Source organism: Amblyraja radiata, chromosome 7, assembly GCF_010909765.2.
Source record: "Amblyraja radiata isolate CabotCenter1 chromosome 7, sAmbRad1.1.pri, whole genome shotgun sequence".
In the NCBI taxonomy this organism is placed as follows: domain Eukaryota; kingdom Metazoa; phylum Chordata; class Chondrichthyes; order Rajiformes; family Rajidae; genus Amblyraja; species Amblyraja radiata.
The window spans coordinates 74,533,206-74,551,911 of NC_045962.1; the positions used below are offsets into that span (position 1 = coordinate 74,533,206).

The 18,706-nt window shown below is 41.6% G+C and overlaps 1 protein-coding gene and 1 non-coding gene across 2 annotated transcripts in view; one reads left to right on the forward strand and one right to left on the reverse strand.

Annotated features, from left to right (window-relative positions):
• Positions 1-18,706, forward strand: part of clasp1 (cytoplasmic linker associated protein 1) — a 193,340-nt gene that overhangs the window by 22,724 nt on the left and 151,910 nt on the right. Inside the window, 4 exon segments of the mRNA XM_033024813.1 lie at positions 15,402-15,480; positions 16,744-16,847; positions 17,324-17,415; positions 17,522-17,597. Coding sequence (XP_032880704.1) covers positions 15,402-15,480; positions 16,744-16,847; positions 17,324-17,415; positions 17,522-17,597 — 351 coding nt within the window.
• Positions 13,653-13,779, reverse strand: LOC116975711. Its single transcript, XR_004412714.1, has one exon. It is a non-coding gene; the product is annotated as a U4atac minor spliceosomal RNA (small nuclear RNA).

The window sequence follows — 18,706 nt, forward strand, 5'->3', positions numbered from 1 at the left end:
TGCCAACATCTTTCCTATAACATGGCACCCAGAACCGAACACAATACTCTAAATGCGGCCTCATGAATGTCTTAAACATCTGCAACATGACCTCCCAACTTCAATTGTCTCACTGAAAGCCAATGTGCCAAGCGCCCTTTTGGCTACCCTATCTACCTGCGACTCCACATTCAAGGAAAACCATGCACTCCTGGAGCCCTCTACTCTACAACACTCCTCAGAGACCGACCATTCACTGTGTAGGTCCTGCTTAATAATGTTGTTTTCAGATACTCATTCCCCAACACTTCTGTGTAGTGTGCATCCTATTTCTCATTCTCTTATTGCATGTGATACAGGTTTTGCTGCATATTTTGAACACCACTTACATATGAAGAGTTGAGAATGGAATTTAATATTGTGCAAACATTTGCAGTTTTGCTTTTGTGTTGGAGAATCAGCTGGTTGAGCCAGAAACATGGTCTTTGCAGCAGTGTCCTGGAGCTGATGTGATTCATCTCTTAAGACTGCAATCATTTTCCTTAATGTGAGTGGAAAGTTTTGTCCTTGGTTCCCATCAACTTCAGTTTTTATTAAGGTTCCATGATGCCACAATAAAACCACAAGCATTTTTGGTCTTCAAGAGAAAAATGCCTAATTTTCAAATTATTTTGAGGCATTTTAGCTATTCTAGATTGAATCCTGGAGAGGATTGGATTTTTGGGGTTAGTCCAGCTCTTGCCCTTTTCTAATTGACTTTGAGAAGGCGGTGTACTGTCCCACCTTAAACTGTTGCAATCATCCTTATGAAGGTTCATAGAGCATAGATCAGTACTGGGAGGAACAGGTTTTTCAGGCCATAATGTCTGTGCCAACCATGATGCCATTTTACACTAACCCCACCTGCCTACATGTGGTCCATATCACTTAATTCCCTGCATGTTCACATGGTCGTCTAAATGCCTCAAAACATTTCTATCACCTGGTAGTGCATTTCAGGTACTACCACTACCTGAAAAAAACAAAAAACGTCCCAGCTAAACTTGCCTCCTCGCATGCTTAAATCTATGTCCTCTAGTATTTGGCATAAACATCATGGGGGAAAAAGACTACCCTATCTATGCTTCTCATAATTTTATGTACTTCTCTTATGTCGTCCTCAGCCTCTGAGTCTTCAGAGAAAACAACCAAATTCGCCCAATTTTCCCTTGTAGCTGATCATTTAATCCTTTGTGCATCACAGCTGTTAAGGGTGCTATCATGAACTGCATACTTTCTCCTTGTATTTAATCTCCCAAAGTGAAGTACCTCACAGTTTCTCTGTCTAAACTTTATCTGACATTTTTATGTCCACACCTGTAACAGGTCTCTATCCTGCTGTATCCTTTGACAGACTTCTTCGCTGTCTGCAACTCGACCAATTTTGGTGTCATCTACAAACTTACTAACTAATCTACATTTGTGTCCAAGTAATTTATGTGTGTATATACATTACATGCCAGTGGGCATCGATTGCATTGCAGAGCAGGTCATTAATGAAGCGGTGAAAGATGGTTGGGACAAGGTTGCGGTTCCAGGATGATTTTGCCTCTGAAGGACTTCCACCTTACAAACTATGACGTCATCTGAGTATTTTCCCTTTGATGCCCATTGACTACAATTTTAGTGGTGATGCATGCTTGATCAAAGACTGCTCTGATGTCAAAGATGCTCATTCCGGGAACTCGCCATTTCAGTCCTTGTTTGACTCCTTTAGTCCTTGTTTAGACTCCTTTGTGAGATAGATTGACAAACTGGATATCCTAAGGTTGTATTCACAGGTTGTAACATCCGAACTAGCCACTGGGGTCGACCGAGCCGCCTCTGAAATCGGCCCCGAGTTACTGACAACGAGGGGAGCCACCTCCGAACTTAGCCCTAATCCACCGGCGTTGACGGACATGGTACGCGTCTGGAGTGGGGCTGAGGTTCATCTCCCGCTCGTCCCCAAAGACCGGGAACCGGAAGAAGGGGAGAGTTGGACCAGTGGATGCTGGACATAGGGCTGGGAGGAGGAACACTGGGGGGGAACTAACCTCCTGCGCCTTCAAGGTCGGCTGTGGGAGTCACGAAGGCTGAAGGAGTGGAGAGGAGAGTGACGACTAACTGGTGAACTGTATGAGGGGGAGAGCTGGTTGGGCTGAGGAGCCATGAAGAGGGGGGCAGGCAGCCGACAACAAAGAGGGACCCAGCGGGGGGGGGGGAGGGGGGTGCCAAGAACAAATGGAGACCTGGCGAGGGAAGGTGTGGGGAGGGGGAGCTGAGAACAAGATAGGACTGAGTGGGGGCGGGTACGGTGAGAACAAGGAGGGACTTTCGGGACCTCGAATTCTTTGCCACTGAAGGTGGTTGTGGAGGTAAAGTTAGTGGATATATTTAAGCAGAGATAGATAGATTCTTCATTTGTACGGGTGTCAGAGGTTATGGTGAGAAGGCAGGAGAATGGGGTTAGGAGGGAGAGATAGCTCAGCCATGATTGAATGGCAGAGTAGACTTGATGGACTGAATGGTCGAATTCCACTCTTTTCACTAATGATCTTATGATTACTTTTGTAACTTTGTCAGTGCCAGATATGTGGGCGGTTCTTTGTGTACTTTGTGTATTGTATACAAAGACTAATAATTTCATTGTACCTAGGTAGATGTGGCAGTAAAGTATAATTGAATCAATCAAGGAGGTTTAATCTGTGGATAAAGGTCTCTTTCCTCTCTCCAAATCACTTGGATTTTAATAGTTGCAATTAAATGAAGTTCTGTTTCAAGTTGTAACACTTCATTATGATGCTGCAGTAATTCTAATCCTCTACCAGGATTAGCAACTGAGTGAAATGCATCTTGTTGGGTAAATTGATACAGTGGCTGACTGAGATCGGTTTAAAATTGGGTCACTAACTGAATTACTGTGCATTACATTGTATGTTGGTTTCTGAAATGTGCCATAATATAGCTTTGTAGCAAAATGGTTATGTTTTAACCATTAAAATATATAAAATTATTCAGGTTTGGACACGCATGGGGGAGTCCAGAACCAGGGACCACAGTTTAAGAATAAGGGGTAAGCCATTTAGAACTTCTTCTTGAACCCTTTGCTCCACTCGGGAACATAGGCCATTGACAAATGTCCTTCACCTCACTCGGTTGATGGCAGTTCTTTCGAGATCTCCCCAGTTGAGCCCACTCTCTGACATTTCTGTCTGGACACCTCTTCTCCAGCTGTTCCTGGGGCAACCTCGTTTCCTTTTCCCCTGGGGGTTCCATTTCAGGGCCTGCCGGGTGATGTTTGTGGCAGGTTTGTTGAGGGTCTGTCCAATCCAACTCCATTTTCTCATTTGAATTTGTAAGTCAATGGGCTCAGAAAGGGTGCACAGTTTAAGAATAAGGGGTAGGCCATTTAGAACGGAGATGAGTTGTGAGTCTATGGAATTCTCTGCCTCAGAAGGCAGTGGAGGCTGGTTCTCTGGATGCTTTTAAGAGAGAGTTAGAGCTCTTAAAGATAGCGGTGTCAGGGGATATGGGGAGAAGGGAGTTTACTCATTGTGGATGATCAGCCATGATATCACGGTGCTGGCTCGAAGGGCCAAATGGTCTACTCCTGTACCTATTGTCTATTGAAAATATCTTTAATTTGTTTTGATCATTTAGCAATTTAAAAACATTTTAATTGTCACTAAATTTGTAAACACTTGTCCTTTAAAAAAAAAAAAAAATGTTTTTAATGGCAGAAAGATATTTGAGGAATTGAGAAATAAGTACTTGCCATATTATGGCCAAGACTTGTTTTTGTAACCATAGTATGAGATCTCTGTTTAAGTTTCTGATGGTATGGGATTCTGTGAAGGTAATAGTGGCAGGTTATATGGAACTGATTTGAACAGTTTTGATTTAAAAAAGAAAGTGGTTTAAAGTGGAGCTTTTACATAGGTCAAGGACAAGCTGATGACTGCAGAGTTCTGTTTGTATTGGAGTAATGGGCAGAAGAATTGTGTGTCATTTGCATGTGGTCTGAAGATTTATAAATACTGGGAGATGGGAGTCAACATAGAAAATCAAAAATGGAGTGATGTGAGATATTCTGTAGAATGGATTTGCGATCAGTGACTCTGGTGGCATATAGCGGTAGAGTTGCTGCCTTACAGCGCTTGCAGCGCCAGAGACCCGGGTTCGATCCCGGCTACGGGTGCAGTCTGTACAGAGTTTGTACATTCTCCCCGTGACCGTGTGGGTTTTCTCAAAGAGCTCTTCGATTTCTTCCCACATTCCAAAAACGTACCGGTTTGTAGGTTAATTGGCTTGGTATAATTGTAAATTGTCCCTTGTGTATGTAGGATAGTGTTGATGTGTGGGAATCGCTGGTCGGTGCGGACCCAGTAGGCCAAAGGGCCTGTTTATGCACTGTATCTCTAAACTAAATTAAAAAGGTGAGAGTTTGTTTTTGTAGGGTGGATCTTGAGACAATGTGGCAGAAAGCAATTTAAAAAAAAATGACAATCAGAATGCTTTAGGTTTAAATTTGAATTGGAAGGCAGTAGAAACACCAAGTTGCATATTCTAAATTGAAAATCAAAAACTACGGATATTAGAAATCTGAAATAGAAGTAGAAAATGCCAGGAATGAGCGTCGAGGATCAGAGGGCACAGCCTCAGAATGGAGGTGAAGAAGAATTTCTTTAGCCAAGGGGTGGTAATTGCCAGAGGTGGCTGTGGAGGCCAAGGCATTGGAGTATTTTTAAGATGGAGATTGATAGGTTATTGATTAGGAAGGGTGTCAGGTTATGGGGAGAGGGCCGGAGAATGCAGTTGTGAGGGGAAAATGGATCAGCCATAATTGAATGGCAGAGTAGACTCGATGGACTGAATGGCCTAATTCTGCTCCTATGTCTTATGGTCTTATGGAAACAACCAGTGCCTGTACAACTTTCTCATTCATTCCCACCATTCAAATGACCTACAGTGCCATACATTTTTGACATTTTGCTTGCAGTCTTTGTTCACACCCATATTCATTGAAAATGAAGGTAGACACAAAATGCTGGAGTAACTCAGCGGGATAGGCAGCATCTCTGGAGAGAAGGAATGGGTGATGTTTAGGGTCCAGGCCCTTCTTCCAACTGCTATAAAATTAAACATAGGAAATGATATCCAACTTGTCAACTTTAAAAGACAAGGCTCATCCTAGGCTGTTTGTTAATCATTTATTATATTATTGTTATATTGTTTACAGTGTACTATGTTTACGTATCCTGTTGTGCTACAGCAAGTAAGAATTTCATTGGTGTATCTGAGACATACGAGCATAAAACACTATTGACTCTTATGCTAATTCAAATACAGTGGTACAGCTGCTGCCTCAAAGCGCCATATATCCTGGTTCAATCCTGGTGCTGTCTCTGTGGACTTTACACATTCGCACGTGGGTTTTCTCCGGGTGCTGCGGTTTATGTCATAAGAGCGGAATTAGGCCATTTGGCCCATCGAATCAACTCGGCCATTCTATCGTGGCTGATTTATCTTTCCCTCTGAACCCCATTCTCCTGCCTTCTCCCTGTGACACCTTTACTGATCCTCCCACATTCCAAAGACGTGCAGGTTTGTAGGTTAATTGGCCTCTGTTAATTACCCCTAGCGTGTAGGATGCGAAATTGGAATAACACAAAACTAGTGTGAATGGATGACTGTTGGTCGGCATGGAATTAGTGGAATTTCACCACTGGTTGAATCATTACCCCTATCAGGTTTTTAGTTAATTTCACTCTTGTTCCCTGTTTTGATATTTTAAAATTAAAATAGTTTAATATCGATTTCTGCAGCAGTAGTTTTTGAGTACACCTTTTCTTATACAAGGAGTTTTTTCTCGTTGTTGCTTCTTTGTTGCTGCCAGATTTGTGTATTTTCAATGTAATCATTTCGCCCAGTCATCATACAGTTTTTAAAAGGTCACATTTAAACGATTACGTTTATATGAAGATAAAAAGGCGTTGTACTGTATTTAAGGATTATTTTTTTTAAACTACCAATTTTTTTTGTCCACCTGTTCTTGCTCTCGTAACTATTAAGTGATTGACTGAGTTTTATCTATTTTTATCTATGTTTCCTATCATTCATATATTTGGTAGTATACACTTTGTGCAGAGCCTTCAATTTTGCTGATTTTTAAAAATTTATCTGGTTGCATTTGGAAACTTGTTGGGCATGAAGTACTGTTATCTTTCTAAAACAAATTCCCTCACTTACTATATTTAAGTCAATGGGAGGTTGGTGGGGAGGTACAGGGAAGCATCTGTTTATCTCTAATGTTTTATTTAGCTGTCTTTCCGAAGCTGTATCTGGTAAATGTGCAGAGAGAGCTAATTTTTATTATTCCTATTTCTCATGTAATGCTGTTGGTGAAAAAGTTCAATAAATCGCTTCATTCTGATCTATTTTTTATTACCTGCAATTGTAATATTCTAGTTTTGTACCAACATGCTCTGGTTGATCTTGAATATATCCTTTAATTTCTCTGGAGGGAGATGCTTCCAAATGTATGCCACATCTTCAAAACCTCCATTCCCAGTTTTGTAAATTTTAATCTTTTTCATTATATCATTATCTCTGATTGAAGTGGAAGAGTGCAAGATAAACAGCTTTTCCCTTTTTAAAAACTTGATGTACTTTGGTGGGGTGGGGGGGGGGGGAGGGGGACACAGTGCTGTTGTAACTCAGCGGGTCACAGCATTCTTGGAGAACGTGGATAGGTGACGTTTTGGGTCAGGACCTCTTCAGAATGGTTGTTGGGGGGGGGGGGGGGGAAGAGAGAGCTAGAAGAGAGGATGGCAGGATAACGCGTGATAAGTAATAGGTAGTGTTTCTTTGATAGGCAAATTGTTGGACAAAGACCAGAGATGGAAAAAACAGTATGAGAAAAGGATTGAAAAGTTGCGATTGTTTAGCCGAAGGAAGGAATGTAGGGAAAGAGGAGAAATCGATGCGAGTCTCGGTAGGGCACGGGGGTGGGGGGGGGGGGGGAGAGAGAACTAGGACACTTGGAAGAAACCCACGTTCAAGTTCAAGTGAGTTTATTGTCATGTGTCCCTGTATAGGACAATGAAATTCTTGCTTTGCTTCAGCACACAGAACGTAGTAGGCATTTACTACAAAACGGATAAGTGTGTCCATATACCATAATATAAATATATACACACATGAATAAATAAACTGATAAAGTGCAAATAACAGAAAATGGGTTATTAATAATCAGAGTTTTGTCCGAGCCAGGTTTGATAGCCTGATGGCTGTGGGGAAGCAGCTATTCCTGAACCTGGTTGTCGCAGTCTTCAGGCTCCTGTACCTTCTACCTGAAGGTAGCGGGGAGATGAGTGTGTGGCCAGGATGGTGTGGGTCTTTGATGATGCTGCCAGCCTTTTTGAGGCAGCGACTGCGATAAATCCCCTCGATGGAAGGAAGGTCAGAGCCGATGATGGACTGGGCAGTGTTACTACTTTTTGTAGTCTTTTCCTCTCCAGGGCGCTCAAATTGCCGAACCAAGCCATGATGCAACTGGTCAGCATGCTCTCTACTGTGCACCTGTGGAAGTTAGAGAGAGCCTTCCTTGACAAATCGACTCTCCGTAATCTTCTCAGGAAGTAGAGGCGCTGATGAGCTTTCTTGATAATTGCATTAGTGTTCTCGGACCAGGAGAGATCTTCAGAGATGTGCACGCCCAGGAATTTGAAGCTCTTGACCCTTTCAACCATCGACCCGTTGATATAGATGGGGCTGTGGGTCCCCCTCCTACTCCTTCCAAAGTCCACAATCAGTTCCTTGGTTTTGCTGGTGCTGAGGGCCAGGTTATTGTGCTGGCACCATATGGACAGTTGCTCGATCTCTCTTCTGCACTCTGACTCATCCCCATCAGTGATACGTCCCACAACAGTGGTGTCGTCAGCGAACTTGATGATGGAGTTCACACTGTGACTGGCTACGCAGTCATGAGTATAGAGTGAGTACAGCAGGGGGCTGAGCACGCAGTCTTGAGGTGCTCCCGTGCTGATTGTTATCGAGGCTGACACATTTCCACCAATACGAACAGACTGGTCTGTGAATGTGGAAGTCGAGGATCCAATTGCAGAGGGATGCGCAGAGACCCTGTTCTGCGAGTTTGGTAACCAGCTTGGAGGGGATGATTGTGTTAAATGCCGAGCTGTAATCAATGAATAACAGCCTGACATATGAGTTTTTGTTGTCCAAGTGGTCCAGAGCGGAGTGGAGGGCCAGCGAGATTGCATCCACCGTTGATCTGTTGTGGCGGTAAGCGAACTGCAGTGGGTCCAGGTTTTTGTAGAGGTAGGAGTTGATTTGCTCCATGATCAACCTCTCAAAGCACTTCATCACCACCGGCATTAGTGCCACTGGTCGATAGTCATTGAGGCACGTCACCTTACTCTTCTTGGGCACTGGTATAATTGATGCCCTCTTAAAGCAGGTGGGGACCTCAGATCTCAGAAGTGAGAGGTTGAAAATGTCCGTAAAAACTCCAGCCAGTTGGTCCGCACAGGTTTTTAGAACACGACCGGGTATACCATCAGGTCCAAGGTACACAAAAATGCTGGAGAAACTCAGCGGGTGCAGAAGCATCTATGGAGCGAAGGAAATAGGTGACGTTTCGGGCCGAAACTCTTCTTCAGACTGATGGGGGGTGGGGGGAGAAGGAAGGAAAAAGGGAGGAGGAGGAGCCCGAGGGCGGGGGGATGGGAGGAGACAGCTCGAGGTCCAGGTGCTTTTCTCCATCAGGTCCAGGTGCTTTTCGGGGGTTCGCCCCTCTGAAGGATTTCCTGACGTCGGCCTCTGTGACTGAGACTGAAATACCATCACAGCGAATGGGGGCTCGGGAAGGCACATCAGTATTCTCCCTATCAAAGCGTGCATAAAACGCATTGAGCTCGTCAGGGAGTGATGTTTCGCCGACATTCTAGCTGCCTCCTGTTTTCGCCTTGTAGGAGGTGATTGCATTCAGGCCCCAGGAAGAGTCATTGGCTGCACACTGTCTGATAGATGGTACCAAAACAGTCGTACAAAACGGTAAAATATGAAACAATTGGGCTGGAGTTGGCACTTCTCCGCGCTGGCTGTGGGCCTGGGGCCGTTGCTGTCGTCAGTCCAGGCTGCTGGTTGGCCCAGCGAGAGAAGTAGAGGTGAGCTGGGGTTGTCGCTTCTCCGCGCTGGCGGTGGGCCGGTGTTCCGGCGGTCCGTATGTCTCCTCACACGTCACAGGAAGACTTGCCTTGAGTATCTAGAAAGGCGCTATATAAATCCCATCCATTATTATATACTCCACACAGATAGCCGAGGTCAGAATTGAACCCATGTTCATGGCACTCTGAGGGGCAGCTCTATCAGCTGTGCCAATGTTCTGCCCCTAATTGATTTCTGTCAGGTATGGAAGTTTGGAGAGCAATTGCAAATCCTGAAAGTATTCTGCCAATAGAGACGTAATTTGAGATGGAAAGGCTTGAAGTTCACATTGCAGTTCCATATCCTACTTTAGGATGAAACAGCCTGGGCATTTCAGCATGTAAATGGCAAGTAATGGTCATCCGCTCCCTTCGCACACAGCTACAAAGGCATTTGATTTCTTAGTTTAGCAATAGTTCCCTGAATGAAGCAATCTGGTGCATCTGCTGCATCAGGTGCAATTTGCATAACTCTGACCACAACACCTGAATGGTTACATGTCATTGCTGTTGCTGCATTCTTGCAAATTTTAGTGCAACAGTTATTATTGGCGTCCTTATCTTATCACATGCTCGTGATCCTCATGAAACCGGAGAATGGAATGTTTCCATGGTTACTCAAATTACACACCACACGGAAATGTGGACGGTTTCACCTCTGCTTGGATTAAGCATTGTAAAATAACTTTTATACCGATATCCGGAATATCGAGTTCGATATTCCGAAAAACGCAAGGAATCATGGGATTTGTTTAGCGGTCAAACGCTTTTAATAAAAATCGAACAAAGCGCTGTAGATTCAGTGAGTATAGTTTGTGTCAGATTTTTTTGGTCTTTTTTAAAGTTTGTATTTGTCAGTGGGCAGATAGTAGTGGGAGACCAGGGTGGGGGGGGGGAGACTGCACCTGCTCTTGGCAGCTGCACGCACACAGAACCGCGCCTCATCCCAGCCAAGCGCTGCCGAACCGCCACTGGACCCCCCCCCCCCACTTGAGTGTCCCATCCCCACCCGAGGGGCGGCCGGAGACATACGGACCGCTGGACCACCGGCTCCCAGGCCCACCGCCAGCGCGGAGAAGCGACAACCCTAGCTCATTCTGCTTCCCTCGCTGGGCCAACCGACAGCCCCAACCGACGACACCAGCGGCCCCAGGCCCACAGCCAGCGCGGAGAAGCGGCAACTCCAGCCCAATTGTTTCACATTTAACCGTTTTGTACGACTGTTTTGGTACCATCTATCAGACAGTGTGCAGCCAATGACTCTTCAAAGGAACAGTTTGGTACCATCATAATTTATGGCCTTAATGGTTATTTTATGTTAAGCAGCACTTCATAAATCAGAGTTGTATCAAAAGATAGCTTAGTTCATTCGTGTTAATGAGACAAAATGGATGTCTTTAACTACTTAATTTGTTGGAATTTTGTTGCAGTGGTTCATGTATCTTGTAATGCATGTACAGTGCCCTCCACAATGTATGGACAAAGACCCATTATTTATTTATTTGCCACTGTACTCCACAATTAGTGGTTAGCAATTGAAAAAATCACATGTGGTTATAGTGCACATCGTCAGATTTTATTAAAGGGCACTTTAAAACATTTATAAACACTACTGTCATTTCGACATGGTGAAACCAAAATGTATAAAAATGTATAAAAATTAGATTAAGTATTCAAAGAAAATGGCTGCATTTGAATTTGAATACATTTAGAAAACGGATGTGGCGTAGGCTTTAGTATTTTCTGATACAGAGATCCCTGGTTTTTGACCCTGATGGGATTTGCTTTTTTAATACTAGAAAGGTCACATTTCTTTTACTTAACTGTATTACAAAAGTACAATTTTACCTCCAATGATAACAGTTGGTAATATTTATATGATGGAACTGCAGATGCTGGTTTAAACCGAAGATAGACACAAAAAGCTAGAGTAACAACATCTCTGGAGAAAAGGAATAGGTGACGTTTCGGGTCGAGACGCCTGAAGAAGGGTCTCAACTCGAAACGTTACCTATTCCTTTTCTCCAAAGATGTTGTCTGACCCGATGAGTTACTCTAGCTTTTTATGTCTATCTTTGGTTTAAACCAGCACCTGCAGTTCCTTCCTACACATGTGGACATAAATGTTACATTAAGAAATGCGACTACTCTTCCTTGTTAATTGTTGCAAACGGACGGCATGGTGGCGTAGCGGTAGACCTACTGCCTTATAACGCCAGAGACCTGGGTTCGATCCTGACTGCGGGTTCTTGTCTGTACGGAGTTTGGATGATCAGCCATGATCATATTGAATGGTGGTGCTGGCTCGAAGGGCCGAATGGCCTACTCCTGCACCTATTTTCTATGTTTCGGGCTTGGAGGACAGCCTGCATCCTCCTGGACTGCATAAATCCACTTTTAGGTTTAATTTTCTAATCCCTGCAACATTTTCATTATCTCTGTTTTCTCCAGTGGTAACCAGACCTGTAGAGAGTACTCGTGTTGTGGCCTGAACTATATGAGTCTTTTTACAATACTGGAGAGATTTTGAGGAACGAGATTATTAATCAGGTTTTAACACCATTACACTGTTCTTAACAAAAATCTACCCGTCATGTGAAACTTTACAAATAACAGATAAAAATTAAATAACTTCAAGACCGAAAGCCAAAAACATTTTTTCATAACAGACAAATTTTCATTGTTTTATCACCAATTTGGACACAAAAAATGTGACATTAAAAACTCTGCCACATATAGTCATGAATATTTAATTCATAAATAAACTTCATCTGGCCCCTCATGCAGATATGTTTTGATAATGATCTAGGGAAATATCTTCATCAATACCAGGAGAAAAATACAGTGACATGTCTGGTATGCCGCCTAGCAAAGATCTCGTAACGGTCGTTGTGCTTGGTGTCCATTATCACAACGACCGTTATCGGGGTCGGTACCTCCGTAAGTTAAACCAAGGAGACTCCAAACCTCTAATGCTTTTCAAAAACCCAACGAGGTATCCTATGGTAGAGCGATATTAGGGCAAGAATTATTTTTTCTTATTTTCCAATTTAATATATCAAAAACATCGTGGCGTCAAAAACGCAACGACTGTTTACGATATATATATTTCCCGACTTTTTTAAATCAATTGAAAAAAAAATGTGGACATAAATTGGTCATCAAAATTAAAAAACTGAGCCAATCTTCAATTTGGCAACACACTGTCTCTTGTTTACCTTTCGTTCGGACGAAGTCGCTAACTTCATTCCTTCGTGTCGACTTCCGGAAGCTCCACAACGACCGTTACGGAGACATTTTACTTACTAAAAAATCATCCCAAATCAAACCTGACGAATCATCGGCCATCGATATAGCTCAAATCCATAAGATCACATTGGTGAAAATGTTTGGTTTGAGTGTCCCAAAACTTTGAGTGTCCCAGAAAACGTACGTTGTGTGTATGATGTGTAAAGTGCAGTCCACTCAAATGGATGCAGTATTCTACTACATGATCAGGTGAATGAGGTGGAAACAGTGTTTGCAATTTTATTGTTCCATGTGTTCATAAACATAGAAAGGAATAAGAAATATGCGCACTTACTGTGCCAACCAGGTCACTGGTGAACACCACATGACAACCGTTACACAAAACATATTTATGTATTCTGATGCCATTTTCGGAAACTTGCCATCAATATGCTATTTTTTGTTGAATTGAATTGAATTGAATTCCTTTTTTGTCATTCAGACCTTACGGTCTGAACGAAATTTCGTGCCTGCAGTCATACATACAATCATACAATAATAAACAACACTAAACACAAATTAACATCCACCACAGTGTATCCTCCAAGCACCTCCTCACTGTGGTGGAGGCAAAAATCATGATCATGTCATGAACCCAATAATGTCAGTCATGAACCCAATAATGTGTCAACTTTTTTGAAGGAATTTGAAATTTGACCATCTTTGTCAAATTATTGTGTGCAGTGTTGTAAAAAGACACATATGTAAACTTTATGATAAAGTCCTTAATCCCATTTATTTCCCTTGATGCCTTCCAAATTTAATTTTAGTTTCCACCTGTTTGAAATAGTCCATACACAATTTACAGCTATGTACTGGACAGCCTAGATGCAGGAAGATTGTTCCCAATGTTGGGGAAGTCCAGAACAAGGGGTCACAGTTTAAGGATAAGGGGGAAATCTTTTAGGACCAGATGAGAAAAACATTTTCACACAGAGAGTGGTGAATCTCTTGAATTCTCTGCCACAGAAGGTAGTTGAGGCCAGTTAATTGGCTATATTTAAGAGGGAGTTAGATGTGGTCTTTGTGGATCAGGATTCAATCATATTGAACAGCGGTACAGGCACAAAGGGCCAAATGGCCTACTCCTGCACCTATTATCTATATTTAATTCTAATTGTCACTTAATAAATGAAAGGTTCCAAAAATTGCACCAGAAACTGGACCTACGCCCAGGTGATGCGAAAGTGTTGTAATGGTGTTAGCAGTGCTGTTCTCACCATTCGTTCATTGAACAGCCCCACAACCCCAAGATAAGGATAGTTGCCAAAATGTTGACTTTATAGGAAGGATAGGCTAAACAATCACACTTTTAACTAACAGTGAATTTTTATCATCTTTCCAAGTGCTATTTTTATATCTGATACAATATTGTTTAATTACAATAGGATCAGTTTAATGTTGATTTCTTCGCAACAAAGGTGCTTTCTTAATGATAAACTGGTCATTTGTAATTACCCATAATGCACTGCAGTGCCATCAGCTGTTGAAGGAAAAGAATTGCAATATATTTGTACGACCTTTTGTATTTCAATAAACTTGCATCTTAAAATCTATGTATGCATGTCTCTGTGCTCAGTTGTAATGACTATTGTATTACTGATTTCCTTGGTAATGAGATAATCATTTTTTAATCCCAATGTTCTGTCAAACCATGAGGAATGTTTTGAAAGTTCAAAAGGAGTCAGGAATAACTCGGTGGGTCAGGCGGCATCTTTGGAGAACAAGGATATATGATGTTTCGGGTTGGGTCCCTTCTTCTTCACTTCCTTCACTTTCTGTGGCACCTTGCCCTCTGATTTAAATATGCTCCATCTGCTCTCTGCCTCTATCACCTTTCTCATTTTGGTTCCCCTCAATTCGATGGCAAAAAGGGTTTTATGAAGATATTGTAATTACAAGACACGAGGAACTGCGGATGTTGGGAATCTCGATCAAAAAACACAAAGTACTTGATTTAACTCTGCGTGTCAAGCACCATATCCATGTTCTCCAGAGATGCGGCCTGATCCTCTGAGTTACTCCAGTACTTTTTGAGATGTAATCACTATATTGTTCACGAAGGTGAAAGTTGGGTATGAAGACATTTTAGCAGAAGGATAGTAAACTGAGAGAAAACTATGCTGATTTTGAACCCTGACGGGTCAGTATATTTAGTTTAGTAGTTTTAAGTTATCTGAACAATAGGATAAGATGGGAACCTCAAAAGAAGGATAAAGCTTTCCTATGGATCCTTGATACTATTCAGGTTAGCCCTAATGGCATTGTAAAAAGTACAATTTGTTATATGTGATGTGGAGATTAAACTGTTGAATCTTCAGTCTGCAGCAGTAAATTCTTTGATTACTTTTTAATCGGTGGAAGAAAGTGATTGTACATTGTCATGATTCGGAAAGAGGCCGTTTTGCCCCGCAGTCCCACACAAAGATCAGAGAAGTGCTCTAGTATCTTTGGTCCCACAGTAACCTCCTGAACAACAATCCAACACCACCTATTTTCCCTGCAGCCCTTCAACTTATTCTGTCACTTACTCATCCAACTTCACCGATTCATGTGCCGTGATGGGGTAATTTATTTTAGCCACGTAACCTCCCGTTGCTGTGCCAACATCCCTGTTTCTTTGCCCTATGTATCAATAATGTCTGTGGATTCAAATTGGACATTTTAACAAATGTTGCAGCTTTGGGTCACTTCTACTATGTTCCGGTTTTCCCAACCCTGCAGTTTCCTTCCTGGTTCTGAGCCTGTTTGGCGTTATCCTATTTTTAAGCACCATTCCTTACTATAGTCACAAAATATTTCAGCTGCTTAATTTCAACTGCTTACAGTTCCTTATTTAGATGCTTTGATGAAACATTAACGGAAAATTTATTTTCTTTTAAACAGGTTGCTTTATTTGGTATCGAAATTTTATCAACCCTCATTTCACGCCTTCAGGATCATTTTAAAACCCATATTGGAACAGGTATGTCACTTTTTCTTGCTGATCAGTTTTGACCTAGAAAAAGAAGCAGTCGAGCATGGTCTATAATTTCTGTGTTTGTTTAATTTTGTAACAACTTCGCAATGATCCTTTCCTTTGAGATGAACTTAAAAGATCTGTGGCATTATCCTTCCTTGGTCAAATACTGCCTACCCTGTCTCTGCAAAATCTTCCAAAATCAAGATAGTCAGGACTGTTTTATTGTAATGTGTCTCTTCACTGATTCTTTGGAATCTTTAGCTTAGAATTGTTCACAGGAACGAAGCAAAATTCTGGATGGTTTTGAGAACAAGGCCATACATCAGGGACACTGATGCCACACAGAAGTGGTGGAAGGAGAGAAGAACTAGAGTGGAAGCAAGTGTTTATTGATCCTGGGAACTGCCTGCATCATTCTCAATACATTTGGGACTTTTTTTAGTTCAGTTTGGAGAAACAGCGCAGAAACAGGCCCTTCGGCCCACCGATTCCGCGCCAACCAGTCATCCCCGCACACTAACACTATCTTACACACAGTAGGAACAATTTTACCAAGTCAATTCGTCTACAAACATGTACGTTTTTGTGTGTGGGAGGAAACTGGAGATCTCGGAAAAAAATCCATGCAGGTGACGGAGAGAACATACAAATTGCGTACAGACAGCAACCATTGTCAGGATCGAACCCTGGTCTCTGGCTCTAAGTCAGCAACTTTAACGCTGCGTCAACGTGTCACCCTGTTCTATGTGCAAATTGGCTACCCACTTTTGCTCATAATACAGTAAGAAGAGTTGAAACATCCTACAGCTGTCTTTCATCGAAATAGCGATTTACCACAATGTTTTCTTTACAGTGTATAGTAATTTGTATGTGCTTCAGCCAACAGTGGATGTATTGTTGATTTTGTTAAATCAAAACACAATACTGACAGCATTCTGCAGGTCAAGCAACAAAGGGAAAGAGTCACAGTTTCATAGCTGGTTTGATAAAATATTGCTTATACAACCAGTTAAGTTCAAGTTCAAGTTAGTTTATTGTCATGTGTCCCTGTATAGGACAATGAAATTCTTGCTTTGCTTAAGCACACAGAAAATAGTAGGCATTATATCCAGTATTTTCTCAATTTACTGTATGTTTTGATGGCTTAGGCAAACCAAAATACTTAATATAATGTGGAGAATGTTCTGTAACTTTAAGGTAAAAGAAGGCATCTACATTGTCTGCTAATTATTCCGCCTTTTACCAAAAAAATGATTGTTTCTGCAGTGTTACCCAGTTTAATGGACCGATTAGGAGATGCTAAGGATCAAGTGCGAGAACAAGATCAGAGCCTTTTATTGAAGATCATGGAGCTGTCTGCTACCCCACAGGTACATAATTAAAAAAAACATTTTCTTGCTGTTGTATTACATTGGCTCTCTGATATTTGTGAAGGTTTATTTGTGAAGTTAGTTGCAGCCAATGCTAATGGGATGAACCAATATTGTGTATGCTTTCTATTTATTTTTTTCTAAAATAGCAAGTCATTTAATTCCGTTATAGGTTCAGTGGTTGCTGCAAGTAGACCAATGAAGTGGATGCAAGCACTTTTGTTTTTGATGACTGAAGATATTATAAGCCTTAAAGTATGCCTGTCTATCTCTCTTTTAAAGTGTTAACTTGCTTTCAGATGAGTGCTTCTGTTTTAAAACAAAAGTTCAAATTTTAGTAAGTTTTCATCTTTAAATAAAACCAGCAAATTTTGGAACATCTCCAGCTGGCAAATTTAAATGTTGAATGTGTATATGTTCATGTTAATACTGGTGCTTTGTTCTACTGATGAAAAATCGTTATCCACTTCCTGCAGTATGTTTGGGAACGAATGTTGGGAGGATTTAAACACAAAAATTTCCGAACCAGAGAAGGAATTTGCCTTTGCCTTATTAGTACGTTAAACGCGTAAGTATAAATAAAACTGTCATAGAATATATATAATATTTGCATCATTTTCATTTCAGTGCATTTATGTGTTTTTAAACAATTTTTTTCTGTTTTCTTTCTCCAGCTATGGAGCTCACAGTTTAACTCTGAGCAAAATCGTACCCCATATTTGTAATTTATTAGGAGATCCCAACAGTCAGGTAAGAGGTCAGCTTTTTATATGGAAATGATTCACCTCATGTTTTTCTTGACTTTTATTTCTGATTTTCTATTCCCCAATTTGCAACGGTTATCAAAAGTAAACAAATATAGGTAATAAATATTTGGTTTTGGATCGAGAAAAATAAACTGCATGAGGATTTGTAGTAATTGCATTTCAATCAATACTGAGTTTTTTTGAGATTTAGTTTTTATTGCCCTTTCTCCTGTTCTGTGAATTTTGTTTTTTCTTTTCATTTTTTGATCTTCTATCGTTAAACACTTATGATTATAATCTATTTATGTACACCTATTTTTATACACCTCTATAAGATCACCCCTCGGTCTCCTATTCTCCAAGGAATAAAGTACCAGCCTGCCTGATCTTGTATAACTTAGAGTTCTGGCAACATTCTAATACATCTTCTTTGCATTCTTTCCAGTTTAATGAAGTCTTTCTTGTAGCAGGGTGACTAAAGTTTTCCACAATTCTCCAGGTTTTGGCCTCACCAATATATTATTAAACTATAAAACAACATTCCAATAGTTGCTTTGGAAATTGTCAAGCAGCAAACAAACTAGTCAGGGACAATAAACTATTTCCATCAGACACCATTGTCTCTTAATAACTCTGGAGACCATCCATGTCTGATGATACAGTGGTTTACAAGAAGTCCAGATACGACCTTGGTAAGGCCATCAAAAAGGCCAAAAGGGACTTCTGCTCCAAGCTGGAGGATGAGACAAATGTTCGGCAGCTGTGGCGGGGCCTGAATGCAATGACCTCCTACAAGGCGAAATCAGGAGGTAGCTCGAATGTCAGCGAAACATCACTCCCTGATGAGCTCAATGCGTTTTACGCATGCTTTGATAGGGATAACACTGATGTGCCTTCTTGAGCCCCCATTCGCTGTGATGGTATTTCAGTCAGTCACAGAGGCTGACGTCAGAAAATCCTTCAGAGGGGTGAACCCTCGAAAAGCACCTGGACCTGATAGTATACCCAGTCGTGTTCTAAAAACCTGTGCGGACCAACTGACTGGAGTTTTTACGGACATTTTCAACCTCTCATTTCTGAGGTCCGAGGTTCCCACCTGCTTTAAAAGGGCAT